This window comes from Mustela nigripes, chromosome 13, assembly GCF_022355385.1.
Source record: "Mustela nigripes isolate SB6536 chromosome 13, MUSNIG.SB6536, whole genome shotgun sequence".
Lineage (NCBI taxonomy): Eukaryota > Metazoa > Chordata > Mammalia > Carnivora > Mustelidae > Mustela > Mustela nigripes.
The window spans coordinates 139,969,881-139,987,529 of record NC_081569.1 but is presented as its reverse complement, the minus strand read 5'-3'; the positions used below and the strand labels follow the sequence as shown (position 1 = coordinate 139,987,529).

Genomic DNA, 17,649 nt, shown 5'->3' with positions numbered 1-17,649 from the left:
GGGGGCAGGGGAGGGCAGGGTGCTGAGTGCTCAGGGACCTCTGACCGCCCCCCAGAGGCACAGGCATGAATTTGCTGTGCAGTCTTGGGCTGTCACTTCCCTCTCTGGGCCTCTTTCTGGAGAGAAGCCTCTGGGAGCCACTGTCCCCTCCTGGGCTATGCAGCCCTCACACCAACTGTCCAGCCCTGTGGAGCGACCCAAGACTCCTGCACGGGCTGCTACCTTGGGCTGGAATGCCCTTCTCCAGGGCCTTCCGTTGGCTGACCAAGCTGAAGCTTAGGGCCCTCCCCTGGGAGGCCTCCGGGCGGCAGGTCCAGTGCGGTACCCCCAGCCCCACCTTGGTAAAGTGACCAGGCCCACTCCTTGGCCTGTCAGTCGCATCTGCTGGGAATAACGGCCCCCAATGCCATGCATAGGCAGGGAGCCTCCCCCTCCCCCACCCAGCACTGCCCAGCCCTACCCAGGCCACACCGTCCTCTTCTCTGGGGTGTAGACTGTCCCTGGAGGACATCGGGCCAGCAGAGGTCCTTGTTTTGCAATTTGCAAGTGTCAGAAGAACAACTGGAGAGCCAGAGCCGGTGGCTGGGGGAGGTTTGTTTGTGTTGGACCCCAGGGCTCTGTGCCTTCCAGGGGCTGCCTGCCCAAGCTCACTAGCACGCTGTCCCTGGGCCATGTGCCGTCCCTGGGCTGATTTGGAGGAGGCTCCTCCTGGCTAAGGTTACTTGATGTCATTCAGATGGCTGAATGAGGGCCCCTTGGGAACTGCACCTTCCAGGCTCTGCCCCTGGGGCACCTCCTTCCCAAACACATTAACCCCCTACTGACCGAAAGAAAGGGCTTTCAAAGCCCAGTGGGCTTGAGAGGGCAGTGGGGGCTGGGACTGCCCTTTTGAAAATTTAGACTGTGATGGTGTCATCCAACAAAGGTTTCCCAGACTTAGGCCTGGGGGCTCTGGGCACTGGGCCCTGCAGGGGACACCCCTCCAAAGGCCCCTGGGTGGGCGTTGCCTAGCAACCCTGCCAAGCATCCCCCAGGCCCCACTGGGGGCCCCTCAGCTTTTGTCCAGGGACAATCGGGGCCAAGGACAAAGGGGCTGGAGCAGGATCCAGTCTCCAGGGCCCTTCATCCTCTCTCCTCCCTCCCTGTTCCTTGCATCGAAAATACAAGAGCCTGAATGGGAACCCACTAACAAGAAGGTGGTGTCCACCCACTTTCTGAAGATCATGTGGCTTAATTTTACAGGCCAGATTTCTTGGCCATCAGGCGCCCAGGGCAGTGAAGGTCTGGGACACACTCTTCCCCCACCTGCCTGCATTTCCACCATGACAAACCCCTTCCTGGTCCCCTCACTCCACAGCCCAGAAGCAGGTCTGCTGGAAGTGGGGGTGGGGACTGTGCTCCCACCTTCCAGATGAGGAGACAGAAACCCAGGCTGCTGAGGACCGACACCTGAGAGAGGTCCGCCCACTTGCTCCCGGACCAGAAGGCCTGAGACTCCACCCAGGTCAGAGGACCCACGGGGCAGGGGAACCGTCCCAGGCATGTGGCCCAGAACGAGAGGCCTTGGGGCCTCAGGAGTGCTCACCAGCCTCATCCTCAGCAAAGGAGATGATGTGAGGGTAGTAGTTGTTAATGAGGCCCGGGAACACACAGGTCTGGCCTCGACCCATGCAGATCTCGCTGTACCGCCACTGGCCTGTCTCCACGTTCTCTCGGAGGGACATCAGACGCCTGCAAAGAAGCAGGAGCTGTGCGGTCAAGCCTGGCAGGGGAGCCCCACCCACGGTCCATCCATGCACCCACCCACTCATGTGTTATTCATGAACCAGGACCCTAAAGCATTTGCAGGATCTGGTGTAAAGTAAGCGTGCAGGGCCCCTTGTTCCAAAAGTACTAAGGATTTCAAGATAGTGAGAGCTGAACATGAAACCAAGTGCGGGCCTTCAGAACACGGGGTCCTGGCAAACGCACGGGCCGCAACCCACAGTGCAGGCTCTCGACACTCCCCTGTAGTCTGATGGTCAGGATCCGCTGCCCTCATAAAGCTGGCCCAGCCTGCAGCCTTCCCTGGGTACCTCCTCTGCACCAGAGAAGGGCGGGGGAAGGTGACCAGCTTGTCCCCTACCCAGTCAGCTCAGCCCCAGCTGCTGACCCACGGGAGGCAGTCAGGAGCCGAGGAATTCTCCAGGGCTGGTGATCAGAAGTCCGGGCAGACTCTGGAGCAGCCTCCACTCCCACACAAGGTGGAGCTCGGGCATCTTCAGAGTATACCCATCTTGCCCTTAATTCCCTTCTTCTCCCGTCAGTCACCAGACCCTGCTTGGACGTACCCTCCTCTGGGAAGCCCTCCTGACTGCCCCTGCACTGGGAGCCCCCAGCACCGAGCACAGGCTCCCTGAGGCTGGACTGGAATGGACCAAGCATGGGTTTGTCTCCCTGACTTGGGCGCAAGGTGCTTTCAGCTCTGTTGCCCTGACTGTGGCATAAAGCCGGACCCAGCAGAAGGGCTTGGGAAAAGCTAGCAAAATTAGTTGAATCTCTGTGGACAGGAGGCTTCAGCACTCCTAGGGGACAGCAGGAGGGGGAAAAGAGAATCAGGTACAGAGAGAGGCTTCGGGGCACCTGGCTGGCTCAGTGAGTGGAACATGTGTCTCTTGATCTTGTGAGTTCAAGCCTCATACTGGATGTAGAGATTACTTAAAAAAAAAACAAAATCTTAAAAAAAAAAAAAAAAAAAAAAGAGGGCTCCTGGTGGCTCAGTCAGTTAAGCATCTGCCTTTGGCCCAGGTTGTGATCCCAGTGGTCCCAAGATCAAAGCCTGCATCAGGATCCCTGCTCGGTAGGGAGTCTGCTTCTCCTCCTCCCTCTGCTTGCCACTCCCCCTACTTGTGTGCTCTTTGTTAAATGAATAAATTTTTTAAAAAGAGAGAGAGAGAGAGAAAGAGAGGCTTCATCTAGACCCATTCCCAGATGGAAAAGCTGAGCAGGAGAGGCAGACCCTAAGGGAAGAGGCCCCAGCACCCAGAGGCCCAGGTCAGGCTTCTCCCTCGGCCCCAGCTGGCCATGTGCAGGCCACAAACCAATCTCACAGCAGCAGCCTGCAAGAGATGGGAATTATCTGGCTAGCCTCGAGCTTCCATAGCTCCTGGTGTTTACTCCTGGGGACCCTGTCCAGGTGTCCTCATGTGGAGAGGCTAGGGTGGGAATAATTTTTTTTTTTTTAATTTTGCTTTTTCTTTGAGGAGGCTCCATGCCCAGTGTGGGGCTTGAACTCAACCCTGCGATGAAGGGTCTCCTGCTCTACCACCTGAGCCAGCCGGGCGCCCCAGCTAGGAAAAACTAGGAGCCACCAGATACTGAGCGCAAACTAGATTCCAAGTGGTGTATGTGTCTTAACTGACTCAGTCCTCCAACCCGAGGAAGCAAGTACTGTTATCATCTCCCTCTTACAGATGAGGACACGGAAGCACGGAGAGGTGACGTAACTGACTCAAGGTCACACAGCGACTAAGTGGGCCAGGATCCGACGCAGCAATCTCAGATACATTTTTTTTTTTTAAGATTTTATTTTTAAGTCATCTCTATCCCCAACCTGGGGTTTGAACTTATGGCCCAGATCAAGAGTCACATAGTCTACTGTCTGAGCCAGTCAGGTACCCCATGAACTTAAAAAGAAAGGAAGGAAGGAAGGAAGGGAGAGAAATCTTTACTTGGAGCCCCTGGCTGGCTCAACAAGGCACCAGGGACCCCCACAGTCAGCCCCTGGCTGGAGCCCCAGCTTCCCCCTCCCCAGCAGAATGACCTCTCCAGACTCTTCTAGAGGAATTCTCCCCAGAAACCCAGTCAGTCCGTGAAATGAGAGGCAGGTCCTGGCTTCTGGGGAAACCAGGCGGCCCAGAGTCTGTTGAGGAAGCTGTTCCTGTTGCCCCCACCTCCACCTGTGCGCTCCCTGCCCCCCAGCACCGCTGTCAGGCTTGGAGCCCATGACTGTCCGGTGGGAGGGGAAGCCCAAGGGGGCTGCACGTCAACAAGCCTCCCGTCTGTGGCTGGGAGTCGAGCCTTCATGGCGCTGCTCGAGGCAGCCAGCAAGGCTCGGGAAGACTATCCGGAGACAGGGGGCGGGTTAGGCTGCTTCCTGAGATGAGACTCCCGACTTCCTCCCAGAGGAGGACACCTGCTTGGCTCCTGCTCGGAGGTCCCAGTCGGAGGGCAGCGACCATGTGCCCCCTGCGGGCACCACACACAGTGCACCCGTACCCTGCTTTCTACAGCAAGCCAGGGGCAGCAGCTGCTTGGCACCGGAGCCCATGGGCCACTTACCCACTCATAAAATCGCCAAAAATGTAGAGGCCGTTCAGGTTGGGGTACTCGCAGCCCCGGTACACATAGCCTCCGGTGACAGACTTGCCCAGTTTGTGCGGGTAGGCGAAAATGGGCAGGATGTCATCTGCAGAGAGGGGAGAAGCTGGGATGAGCTTGCCGGGCAGCCCCTCCCCCACAATGAGCGTGGTAGGTGGTCTGAGTCTAGAGGGGCAAGAAGAGGTGAGGTCACCGGGAGGGCTGGAGTTGAGGGCCCCACGGAGTCAGGAAGGAGGAAGGTGCTTAGGGCTTGGATAGGGTGGGGAAGAGAGAGCACGGGTTTGCAGGGATGGGGTGGGTAGGGAGAGCCAGGAGCAGCCCTGCAGCGCTGGGGAGGCGGGGAGAGGCGAGGGGAGATCCAGGATGGGGGTGCACCAGGTCCGGAGGCAGGCACTGGCGCACACCCCATGGCATGGGGTATGAGCATCTCCAGGAGCTCGGGGCGGTCTCGATGCGCCACGGGGGCGCGGGGGGCACAAGGGAGGCACTGAGCACAACCATGGGAGGGGGGATGCAGAGCCGGGGAGGTGGGCCCCCGGGGGCGCGGTCACCGAGGGAGGCGTTGGCGCAGAGCTTGCGGTCGTAACACTCGAAGCCTTCGCGGGCGCGCCAGCCGTAGTTGCCGCCGCGCTCCACCAGGTCCACCTCCTCGAACTTGTTCTGGCCCACGTCTCCGCAGAAGAGGCGCCCGCGGCCCGCGCCGGTTGCGGGGTCGCCGCGGTCGAACGAGCAGCGCCACATGTTGCGCACGCCCAGGGCGTAGACCTCGGGCCGCGCGGAGGGGTCGTCCACGAACGGGTTGTCCCGCGGAATGCGGTAGAGGGGGCCGCGCTCGTTGCGGTCCACGTCGATGCGCAGCACCTTGCCCAGCAGCGCCGACCTGCGGGGCGGGGCGGGGGGGGGGGTGGTGGACAAGGCGCAGCTCGGCTCAGCCAGAGCCAGGGTTCACCCCAGGGCACCCGGGGCAGCCTACGGAAGGTGCCGGGCCAGGCCAAGGCCAGCCTAGGCTGTGGGGCCAGAGACCCTGGTTCAAGTCCTCCCTAGCTGCTTACCAGCTAGGTACCCGCATTCAGGCATGCATGCGTTCATTCATTGATTCAGCATTTCTGGGGCACCTTCTCATGTGCCAAGCAGCGGGAAGCGTTGGACATACTCACCCTCTCCTGTCCCATCTCATCCTCACCACCAACCTTTTAGGTCGGTGAGTACCACTGTGATGCCCTCTTAGAGATGGGGCAGCTGAGCTCAGAAAGGTCACATAACGTGCCCTGTTGTCACACGGCTAGTAAAGGGTGGGCTGTAAAAGGTGGGCACACACAGCAGGACCCCAGAAACCCAGGCTCGCGGCCACAACACTCTTCCCAACTTCCCCATGCCTGTCTCCTCGCTGCCAGGTGAGGGTGCTCCCTTTCCCTCCTGTCTTCTTACAGGGTTGTCCCAGGGAGTGAAAACACTCCCCCAGGACTCAGATGGACAGTTTTCTTCCAACACTCAAGACAGTGACCGGAATGTGGAAGGGGCTCATTCAGTGTTTGGCGAGTGAACGGCCGTAATCGAAGTCAAGTGCAGAAGTACAGGGGAGGGCTCAGGCACGGGGAGAGAAAACGCTGCAGATCTCAGCAGGAAATGGGAGGCTGGAGTCCTTGCTTTCTCTCTCACCATCGAGGACATGAGGGGGCAGAATGGCCCCATGTCAGACAGGCCTCAGCAGCCCTTCATCGCACATGCCACACCCACCACCCCCACCTCAGAGATGAGGCCACCCAGGCTGCCGAGGGGGACAACTTGCCACTCCCCCAGGCAGCTCTGGGCTGGTTGGGCCACTCCCATGGCACCAGGCAACATGAGTTTCTGGGGCCCCAAGAGCGAGGAGAGCTCTCTAGAGCACCTCCTTATCACCTGGCTCGTGTCTTCGCTTTGAGCACTCTAGTGCCCCCCCATTCCTGCCCTGCCCCACTGCTTTTCCGGCAGGACTGAGCAGTGTGCACGGCTGTGTACCCTCATTCCAGCCCAGTGTCCGCACCTCAGCCTCCAGCTCACCATCAGACGTCTCAGCAGTGCCTTCTTTAACCCTGGAAGGGGCTCCCACCCAGGAATCCCCCATGGTTAATCCCCCATTTGTGGTCTCTTATGTCTTGCTCTGAGGAGCCCCCTGACGCGCTCCAGCCAGCTGGGCACGAAGCTTCCGATCCCACCCTGAGCCCCCACGCCTTGCAGCCAGCTTTATGATGCAAGTGGGCAAAACTCATAGCAGCAAAATAATGTTTTAAGTTCCGTCCAATTATCCCCAAATCCTTAATTTCTATTTTCCCCACTACATCGCTAAACACATCCCAAACATGAGAAGGCTGCAGGGATTCTTACACTGTCACGTATGAAAGCGCACGTCACGGACTGCGAACACTTTAATTACTGTAATCAACATCACCCTCGCTATTTTTACTTTCTGGGCTAAGGAAGGTTTTGTCATTTTTGCTAAGAGAATGGAAGAGGCTGCCCTAGATATCCTCATTGACAGCGTGCGTGTGTGTGTGTGTGTGTGTGTGTGTGTAGGAGAAGATCGAAGATCAGCAGGCCATCTTCTCAAGCCCAGAAGTACAACAGCAAGCCTGAGCCTCAGTTTCTCATACAGCCCTGCTCTGACCAGCTCACACTCCCCATTTGGTCTGGGAAGGCTCCCTTTCCTTCCTCTGATTCGAGCAGGGCTGGGCTGACTTCCCAGAGGCTCTCTGATGTCCTTTATCAGGCATCCGTGACAAGTGGGTTCTATGCCTGCCCCTCGCAAACACAATCACCTTTACTCCTCATGACAAGTCTCCCCCTGGAGATTATATTCTTCTCTCCAACCGGTGAGTAGAAGTGACTTGATGGGGGTCCCCCACTGGCTAGCTGCAGACTGAGCTGGGACCCCAAGCCCTTTCTACTTACTGCCCTATGCTGCATGGTTGAGGAAGGAAGTCCCCCTGCAGAACAGTATATAAACCAACCCACTGGCCAGCCCAAAGCAGAACATACTTGTTTTGAGCATTTCCGAACTTCCCAAAGGGGTCTCCGGCCATCCCGCCATCACCAGTAAAGATGTAGAGGTACCCATCATCCCCGAACAGCAGCTGGCCCCCATTGTGGTTCGAGGCTGGTTCTTCGATCTCCAGGATTATCCTAAAAGAAGACAGGCGACACCCATCAAACAAAAAAACACCAACCTCAGCCAAAAACACAAAACAAGATCACACCAATAAAACCTCTCTCTTGGATGCCATTTTGCACTTGAAAAGACTTTTCATATATTTTGTAGCAGGTGATTTTTGTAAGGGTCTAGTAGGCTGGGCAGGGATAATTCACTCCATTGTGCTAAGGAGGAACCAGAGGCTCAGAGAGGTTGAGCAACTTGTCCAAGGTCACACAGCCCATAGGTAGCAGGGCTGGGACTGGAACTCAGGTCTTCCTACTGTTCCCCACTTCTACCTCCCCAGTGCCCAAGTCACTGGCACAAAAGGTTTCTTCTTAATCATAACTACCTGCCTACCAGCCACATGAGACAAGCACTTTCTACACACACCTGTCATTCGTTGTGTACTGTAATTTCTAAGGAGGTGGGCTGCACGGGGTGGGTTGTGCTCAGTTACACACTCAAGCCCTCAGGGATCTGCTTTAAGGCCGTGGCCTTCTGCTGCATGGCCAGCCAGCTGGCTTCTGGTTAGGGTTCCAGTGGAGTGGAAAGGCAAGAAGACAGGAGAAGTCGCACTTCGCTGGCTTCTGGCACTGCCTCCAGAAGGGGTGGTTGCAGGAATGGGAACAGTGGCTCGCAAAGGGGGACTGTTGGGTTCCACCCAGACATCTTGGTACCAGGAGCAGCAAACTTAGCAGCAGAAAGACGTTTTCTGTTCTGATCCCCCGGGTTCTTGCAATTACTAATCTTTAGGTCACTTTGACCTTCCCCTTTTCCTTCTCCAGATCCTCCCAGTTCCTTTGTAGCCAAATCCCTGTTTGCTTAGGCTTTCCAGGATAGGTCACTGACTTAACTAATCTCTTATTAATACTGAGAAGAAAAACCAAGGCACAGGAAGGTCAAGTAACTTGAACCCAGGACTTAAGGGCTCTGGAACCAAGACTGGAAATCTCTCCATCGAGGCCAATATACATCACTTGGGGGGTGAAACAGAGCCCCAGACACCAAGTCCTCCCTGGAAAGGACAGCTTGGACTGTGAGACGTCCACCTACCACGGGGATCCCAGCCCTGGGAACAAGGACTGACAGCTGACTTGGGCAAGGGTGACCACTTGGTCTTGGCTCCTCCCTGAGCCCCTACCTCTCCCTGTGTGAGTCAAGTTAGAGGCTTGTGCTTGACAGGTCCCCAGAGGACCCTCACTGAACACTCACTCTGAAATAGACTCCTCTCTATACTGTGTGTTCCACCTTCTGTTTTTACCAGGAATCCTTTTTGAAAAGTTAGCAATGAAGCACATCCATTCTGTCCCTTTGTCTCTCGGTATGAGCCATGTGATAACTTGGTATCTCTTGGAGAACGGGTTGCTCAGCCTCGTATCAGATAATGAGAATTATGCTTTCTCCTTTCGCTCTGGCTGTCAGGATGCTCACAGTCAAAATTAACGCTGCATGACAAGACCTACATTAGCCTTCATGTTAGCCAGCCTATTTGATTCCTTCTCCTTTTTATACTTTCAATGTCAAGATTTTAGTTTTATTAATTGTCCAATGTGCCATTATTTGCCTTTTTGCCTCAGATCAGTCCTGTTCGGCCCCTACCTGCTCTCTAAGTCAAAGACTGGGATCCTGCAAACTACATTTCCCATGCTCCTTTGCTGGCTGGCCCGCAGCTAGGGACAGCCAATGGAAGGCTCTGGCAGGAGACTGAAAGGTGGGAGGAAGGGAGAAGCCAGGGTATTTCTCCCCAGCGCCCGCGCTCACGCGCTTGCCTTCTCTCTCTCTCTCTGCTGGACAAGCCTTGGCCGCAGCTCCACTTCCTCCCTGGCTCCACTGCCCAGACCCACTGTGTTTCCAGCTGCCTCCTGCTCTGGGGCTCTAGCAACCCCACCTTCTCACCTCGACCCTCCAGCCCGAGAGGTGGAGACAGCTTCCTCCGGGAAATTCAGGCTTACCTTACTTCCTCCCCAGGTTGCTCTTTCATTTCTAATGCCTGAGGAACTAATTTCCAGTATCCAGTCCTGCCTGTTGACCTACTACTTGGCACGGGATTTATTTTCCCGTTGGACCCAGACTGATGCAAATGCCCTTCATGGGGGGCACGGATAATACACAGAGATGGGGCTCACGTTGAGGGGGCTGAATACACCTGCTGGGGTGGGGGGGCAGAGGGTCGGGGGAGGGGAAGTGGAAGGTGGAGCTCAGGAGACAGACACACCGGGATTCCAGCTCTGAGGCTTCCCGCTGTGTGGCCTGGCCGGTATTTCACCTCTCCAAGCCTCCACTTCCTCACCTGGGAAATGGGGAGCCTACTGCTACCCTCATCGGGCGCTAGGAGAATCGAATGCAACAAACCACCCGCAGTGGCTGATCCAGAAGTCTGGACATGATCCTGGGGTGCCGAGCCCAAAACACGGGCTCAGCCCCCCTCACCGGGTGTGATGGAGGGTTTAAGACCGGTGCAGGTCCACCCTGTGCGTACCGGCCCCCGCCAGCCCAATCCCAGCCCTGCCCCCCTCCCCGCCCCGGCGGGGCCCCTCCAGGGAAAGCACCTCTCCGAGCCGTGGTCCACGGTGTTGACGTCGTCCGCGGACACCCGGAACTCGCTGATGCGGATCCATTCGTCGAAGCCGAACCCCACGGAGTAGTAGACGTAGAGCTTGCCGTTGTGCCGGAAGCTGGGGTGGAGGGCTATGCCCAGGAAGCCCCGCTCGTCGCCCTCCCAGGGCGAGGTGAGCACCGCCCGGCTGATGTTCAGGAAGGGCTTCTCCAGCCGCGAGCGGTTGGGCAGGTAGGCCCACACCAGCCCCACCTGCTCGGCCACGAAGAAGCGGTGGGTGCCATCCTGTGCGTGCACCATGGCCACGGGGTTGCGCAGCCCATTGGCCACTTCCTCCAGGCACAGCTGCAGGCAGCCCTTGGCGTCGGCCACCACGCGGCCCAGGTTGGAGTTGAGGTTCTCGTTGACCAGCAGGTAGGGGAAGCAGTAGTCCACGTCGTCCAGCGACAGGTAGCGGCAGAACTTGGCCCGGTTGCCCTCCAAGGCCCAGAGCTCTCGGTCAGGCGACAGGTGGCGGAACAGGCCCCGACACGTCTGCCACATGTCCAGACAGTAGTCCTCGCAGAGCCCGGGCACAGTGCGCAGGGGCGTGGACGGGTCCTCGGCATCGTAGAGGTGGGCCGCGTACGGCGAGCATTCCTGCAGGGACAGGGCCAGCCCCGGGATGCTGTGGGCAGGTGCATACCAGCTGCGTGACCGCTGGCCCGGTACCCACCTGCTAGAGCCTCAGGCTGCCAGCCTGTAAAGTGGGGACAACGCCATCTGTCTAGCAACACGGGAACTCTCCTCGCTGGCTGCAACCCTCACCCTCCTGTCCCCTTACCCTCTTCCCCTTGCCCTATTGCTTCTGTCGGCACGAGCAGCCACAACCACTACTACTACCACTAGCGGCAGCAGCTGACCTTGAGCCCCTACTGGGCGCCAGAAAGGGTCTGAGACAGTTTTACATACAATGCCCCAGCCCTATATCGGCGTGACTTACTCCCCACTTAAGGGACAGCTCCTCAGAGAGCACACATCCCCCACCCCAAGTACCTCTTAGCCTCCGACTCTGCTTAAACTGCCCCCCACCAAGAAACCCCAAATAAAAAACCTTACCAGGACTCGGTATCATAATAAAACTTAATGTGTCTGAGTGTTTACTGTCTATCTTCCTTGGAACCTAAATCCTACGAGGGCAGGTGTTTTGTCAGTCTGGTCACTGTGTGTCCCAGAACCTCACAGTGCCTAGCACAGAGCGGGGCCAGAGTGAGTGCTTAGGGCGTGTGCTGGGCACTAACTTACCTGACCTGCCCTAGACAGTGAACGGCGCTCCTTCCTCCATTACTCAACCTTCACAAAGGCCCACGAACGGAAGAGTGCTGCAGACGGGGGACTGAGGCACAAGTCCCCCCGCAGTGTCATTCAATGCCATTCGGTCAGTGCGGAGGGGTAGGGGTTTGGTCTGGGGTCAGCCCCGCCCTCCCCAGCTCTGAGGAGTCTGTCTTGTGGCAAGCTGGTTACACACCTGCCCACATGTCCCACCCCCCTCCCCCGCCAGCCCCAGCCCTTTCTTCCTCCCTTGCTCAGAAACCTCAGGTGGGGTCTTGAGCTGACCTCTTGCTCTGGGGGCAGATGGCGCAGCCACCCTCGGCCTCCCTGGCCCCTGCTGAGGGTCCCCCACTGATGAGACACTGGGGGCCCCACGCAGTACCCCTATGGGCACGATCTGGAATATGGAGCGTTCATGCCTCCTGGGGCCAAACTTTGAGCCCTGGGAGGAGGGAGCTGATGGATAAAGTGTTCTGCCCTCCACCCTGTCCAGCAGAAGGTCCTGATTCACGGTGGGGATGGCTTCTTCGAACCACGCTCCCCCTCTGCTGGCTGGGCCAGGCTGAGTTCCAGCAGGAGGCCTCCAGGGACAGGAGGGGGCAGACTGCCCTCTGGCGTGTGTGTTCAGGCCCTGGGCCAAGGGTGACGCCCTCCCTTTCAACGACTGTGGTCACACCACGGCCTTGTCCTCCTGGCACATTAGTGCTACTGTGAGGCTGAGGGCCACTTGGCGACGTGTGGTTGGTCTCTGGTCAGCCGCTGTCCCGGGCCCAGACACGAAGACCACGTTTCCCGTGTCACCCTTCGCTGATGAGGTCGCTACGCAGTACCATCTCCCTCACGGCCCCCCGGAGCCTCCCACATGTCCGGCCAGCAGCTCTGGCTGGGCTAGGAAGGGTCGGCACGCACACACGCCTCACTTAATTTTTGCAAGGTAAGGTCACTGTGACTCCCATTCTATAGATGAGGAACTGAGGCTCTAGGAAGGCCCTGTGCCAAGAAGTGGTTACACCAGGGCTCAGACCCAGCCCTCATGACTCCTGGACCGCCGCTCTCCCCGGATTAGTGAGCAGTGTTTCCTTTAGCAAGCACTGACCGGATGGACACAGACTATGTGCTAGACACCGTCCTCAGCCCCAGAGACATGACAGGACTAGAAGAGACTTCTAGAAGCCAGTCTGAGTGCCCTCCGCTGGTCAAAGCCCAGCCCAGAGCTAGAGAGGGAGCACAGAGGCCTCCAGGGACAGCCAGGCTGGAATTTGAGCCTCCACGCACCCAACGCTGGGCCCGGCAAGCCCTTACTCGTGGCCTGTGTACTCTTACTTAAACACAATGCAAACTTGGTCCTCAGACCCAAGCAATCCAAAAGCAGGACAGGACAGGGGAGTGTCGTGATCACTGCTGGCAAGGACAATCAATGGAAGAGGCAGGAGAAAACCCAAGAAAAACTGGTATAGTATCACATTGCTCAGCCGCCTGGGCCATTCAGCGTGGAAGCAAACAGCCTGCTGCCCAGAAACAGCCACTGTGGGCTTGGGGACATCCGTGACTCACCGCCCTGAGTCCCCAAAATTTCTATAGTCTACACCTGTTCCTTAGGAAGGCTGAGACCTTGCACATGGTGTTCTCTTGGGAGGATACTTCCTCCTCTCCCATTTCCACATCTGGCAAACTCCTATTTATGGCTCCAGGCCTAACTGAGAAGCCTTCTCGGACTCCCCCCACGCCCTCCCAGGACTCCCACCCCTAGCCCTATTGCATGCTCTCCCGGCTCTCTGCCCGCACCTCAGACACAACATCATCAGAATGTAACTGTGGCTTGTGGGGTGAACTTTCCACTTGTGCTGGCACCTCCCCATGGCGAGAGATGACTCAGCCGGTCTGTCTGCCTAGGACTTGATTATCTCTTGGTATGTCTATCTGTCCCGCAGACTATGAGACCATCCAGCACACAGTGGGGCTCCAAGAAAACAGGCAATATGAGAGAGTTATTAAGGGAAGGGCTTTGGAGTTAGAGTGTACTGCAAACTGAGTTTACTATTCCCTGTGTGACCTTGGGCAAGTTCCTTAACCTCTCTGTGCCTGTGTCATCGTCATCTATAAAAGGAGAAAGGAATTCCAACCTCAGAGTTGTTGGGAGGAATAAATGAGATGATGCATGTGTTGTTCAGTAAATGCTCAAACTAGATGAACTCTCAATGTTTCCTCTTCCAGGAAGGCTTCCCTGACTTTTCCAAGGAAAGTACAGCCTTTGTCCCCATGCCCCATAGTGTTCAGTCACCCTTGGGAAGGCTTTTATGTGTTCTGATAAGATCGGTGTGTCTGTCTCCTGACTTGAACAAGGGGACTTTTGAGGCTGGGCTTGTGACTTGCCAACTGCCTCTGGGGCCCAGGACCCAGCACAGGGCCAGGTCCTAACAGGCTCTGGGGAAACGTTGGTCCAGTACATGTGCCCGCAGGAGATGTTCCACATAGATTTCCATCAGAAACCAGATTGGATGACTTCTGGTTACACAGAGAGGCAAGCTCAGTTATCCAGGAAGGTCGTGGTGTGCACACTAGGAACCTGGGGGCCATGTGTCCCAAGCTGCCTTTTTTCCTCTTGATGACACAGGCATTGGCTGGATAAGGGCGAAGCCCTCAGAAAGAGTCTGAAGGGGCCACAAGGGACAGTCACCCTCCAGCTAAGGAGCCATTCTGGGCGCCTGAAGGAGTTGCAGGGGCCTGACGGGGGGCAGGCTCTGGAGGGGACTGTGGGAGCGAGCATGTTTCCATGGGACCCCGCCTCCCTACGGCAGATGCGAATGCTTCAGTGCTGTCATTGACTGAACTTTGTAAATAAGGCCCGTGGCCACCTCCCAGGGTGGAAATCAAGAGGTGATGAATCCAGACAGGGCCCTGGCTCCCAGGCATCATGGGCCTCCCCCGAGCACTCTCCTGCCCTCCCTGCCAGAGAAACTGTGATCCAACCTCCACTCCCATCCAAGTTCACTCCAGACGTGAGGTCACTCTCAGAGACGCCTGGGGTAAAGGGCTAGTGGCCATTCCACCACTGGCTGCCCAAGGCCAAGCCCTGCTGGGAAGAGTCTCAAGGAAAGAGGAGAGCCTCCTGCAGCGAGGGGTAGGAGGACTGACCCTTCCCTTCCTCCTCCTAGGACCCGCCCACCTGATTTGCCCTGCTGAGCCTAGCGCGTAGTAAGTGCTCAATTACCAAATGTGGCGTGGCTACATGAACCAGCGTGTGACCACAGGGGGAAGGGCCGGGTTCCAAGGCGCCCCCAGGCTAGTGAGACAGATGCTTGACCAGACCATTCTGGCTCCCCTGAGATGCCCAGCACAGGGGCTTTGCGCTCTGGCGCTCCCCAGGGCTCCCTTCCTCATCCGCTCCCAGGCCTTCTTATTCCTGACCCCGATGGCCCACTCGCATGGCACCGAGTGTGCGCCAGGTGCCCAGCATGGCCATGCCTGAGCTGTGTGACCACTGAGCAAGTCCCTGTCTCTCTGGGCTTTTTCTGAATTGGCCTCTGGGCCCCACTGCGTCCCTGCCTAGGGCTGAGAAGCCACTGAAGGCCAAAGAGGCACTAGAGAAATCCCACCCGAATCCTCCACTGAGCCCTGAGTATGTGCCCTTTAGTCTGTGTGGCAACTCTGAGGGACGCCTAGGAGTGCCCCCATTTTAAAGATGATGCAATGATGTGCCGTGGTGACCTCCCCAGGGCTGCAGAGCCAGGAAGCGGCAGGACCCAGATCAACCCAGTAAGCCTAACTCCAAGCCTGCCCTCCTGCCCTTCCCCCGGCTGGCTGCAGGCTGTCAGCGAGGCTGCCTGGCAAGACACTTCCACCCAGGTCTCGCTGCCTGGACAGTGGGCCAGGGCCAGTCTAAGGGCTTTCTGGCCTCGACTCCATTTCCCCAGGGATTCTGGTCAGTCACTCCAGAATCAGACCCATGCAGGAGGAAAAGGAGCAGCCAGAGCACAGTCCTGTGGGGGCAGAAGCAGGGGCTCTGCCCTCAGAGGGGATGGGACTGAGAGGTTACACCAAAGGGATATGTCCCTCAGGTGGTCCGAAAGGATGAGAGCCCCTCTGCCTGGTGGGGGCGCTCCCAGGGAGGGTACAGCAGGAACCGGTGGGGGCGGGAAGGGCCAGAGACGTCGCCCTGGCTCACCCAGGGTGTGAGCGCCCCTTAGTTGGTCCAGGAAGGGGGCGGGGGCTCTGAGATGGTGTCCTCAGGGCAGGGGAGGGGCCCTCACTGGGAGCAGCGTCCCCCATACTCCTCCACAAACCCAAGTCTAGCTCATCACCCCGCTCCCTGCTCCCCGCAGGTCCAGACTGTTCCCGCCTCCCCTGGGGCAGTTGGGGGGGGGGGGGGAGGGAAGCACTGAGAGGGACAAAGCCTTCCCATCCTGGTAGCCCCATAAGGGCGGGGCTCCTGGAGGCCGGGACACTGAGGGGCTGACTTCAGGAGGTCCCGGAAGAGAGGGGACCCCCGAACTCCAAGGGAGCGATGACATCGGTGTGTCTGGTCCTCTTGCTTCCCAAGGGGAAACTGAGGCCGGGAGAATGTCTAAGTCACGAAACTAATGAATGGCAAAGTCCGGCTCCCCGCCCCGCGCGGGATGACCCCGCCCGGGGCCCGCGGTTCCAAAGCCCGCCGCCCGCCCTCTATCGCCGCCCGGCGGGGGCTGTCCCCGGCGCCCTCCCGCCCGGCCACCGAGGCCCCGACGCGCGCCGGCTCACCTGGCACAAAAGGTCGAGCGCGTAGCCGGCGCACGCGGCCCACTCGGCGGCGTCCACGCGCGCCGCCAGGGCTCCGAAGCGGCCGGCCAGCGCCGCGTCCTGCTCGGGGGTGCAGCAGCCGAAGGCCGAGTACTGCGCGCAGAAGCGCAGCGGCTGCGGCGGCCGGAAGGGCGGCCTGAAGTCCAGGCACTGCGGGTGCGCCGCCGCCCCGAGCGCCCGCAGCGCCAGCAGGGCCAGCAGCGCCCCCGGCCCGGCCCGCCCGCCCGCCATGCCGCCGCCGCTCCGCCCCGGCCCGGCCCGGCCCGGCCCGCGGAGGAGGAGGAGGAGGAGGAGGCGGCGGCGGCGGGGGGCGGGCGTCCCGGCCCCGCGTGCCCCGGGAGCCCCGGGGGGGCGGGGGGAAGGGGCCTCGAGGTTGGGGACCGGCGCGGCTGGGAGGACACCCCTGGTCGGGAGACGCCCCGGCGGGGTTGAACGAGGAGGGGCGCGGCGCGGAACTCGGAGCTCGGCGCCAGCTCTGTTCCCGCTGTTCCAGCGGCCCCTACCTCCAGGACCCGGAGCCTTTCTTAATACAATGGCGACGGCCTGGCCTCGAGCGGCCCCAGGTGCAAACGGTTTCCCGGTTCCGCCCAGGCGGCGGCTTCCCAACGCCCCCGGACCCCCGACCCCCACCCCCGGCCCGCCCCCGCCCCTGGCGCTATTTAGCCCAGGAGATGCGGAGACTCCGTCCTGCCGACTGGGCCGGGGAGGGACACAAGGGAGCCAGTGGCCGGGAATTCTCACCGAATCACTTAAAAATAGGAGTGCGACAGGGGAAGGGGCAGGCGTCCCTAGAAGTGAAACCGAGACCTAGATTGGGGAGGGAGGATGGGGCCGCTCCCCACCCCAGGCTTCTTCCCTTTCTCCCTGCCTGAGCCAGCAGATTTCCCTACAGCTGTGTCCTGCTGGGCACCTCGCTCTCTGTCCTGCAGCCCCTGCCCCTGCTCCTGCCCTACATCACCCGCCTGGGTTATGGGTCCGGCCATACAGATGAAAGAGCACAGGCTCCAGAAGCTTGGAGAGCTCACCAGCCTCACACAGCAAGCTTGTCCAGGAGAGCCTTCCGCGGACCTGGAGAGTCACAGAGAGATCTGCTCACCTGCAGCCAAAGTCTTGGAAGCCAGAAACTCCTAGGATGGCTTGAATGGTCATTTTTGGGAACCGTGGGGGGCTGAGTATGGACTAGTGCCAAGTGAGAGGCTCCTGGGGGGAGGGCCACAGTCCGAAGGAGGAGGCTACAGTTTCGTGATTTGATCTCCAGAAAACTCTGCAGAGGACAAGTTACCCCCGTGAACCGTAGCTTCAGAGTTCTCGGTATCAAAGACTTGCTTTCCAGGGGAAAAGGCAGTACCAGAGACTTATTCACCCTGGGGGGTGGCATTTTCCCAACTCCGACCCCCTCTAAACTTGGAGGCTTACTAAGAAACACTAGTGAGTGTTACAGCCCAAGGACATAAGAAATGTTACAGAACATTTCTCC

General features: G+C 58.7%; 1 protein-coding gene across 1 annotated transcript in view; it reads right to left on the bottom strand.

Moving 5' to 3' along the window:
• The window catches only part of HHIPL1 (HHIP like 1), a 34,278-nt gene extending 17,875 nt beyond the window's left edge, over nt 1–16,403 (bottom strand). Inside the window, exons 1-6 of the mRNA XM_059373955.1 lie at nt 16,134–16,403; nt 10,078–10,724; nt 7,375–7,518; nt 4,911–5,239; nt 4,321–4,447; nt 1,586–1,731 (exon numbers count right to left, since the gene is read on the bottom strand). Of these exons, the coding sequence (XP_059229938.1) occupies nt 1,586–1,731; nt 4,321–4,447; nt 4,911–5,239; nt 7,375–7,518; nt 10,078–10,724; nt 16,134–16,403 (1,663 nt within the window). The remainder of the gene's footprint in view (nt 1–1,585; nt 1,732–4,320; nt 4,448–4,910; nt 5,240–7,374; nt 7,519–10,077; nt 10,725–16,133) is intronic.
• Between the last annotated feature and the right edge of the window lie 1,246 nt (nt 16,404–17,649).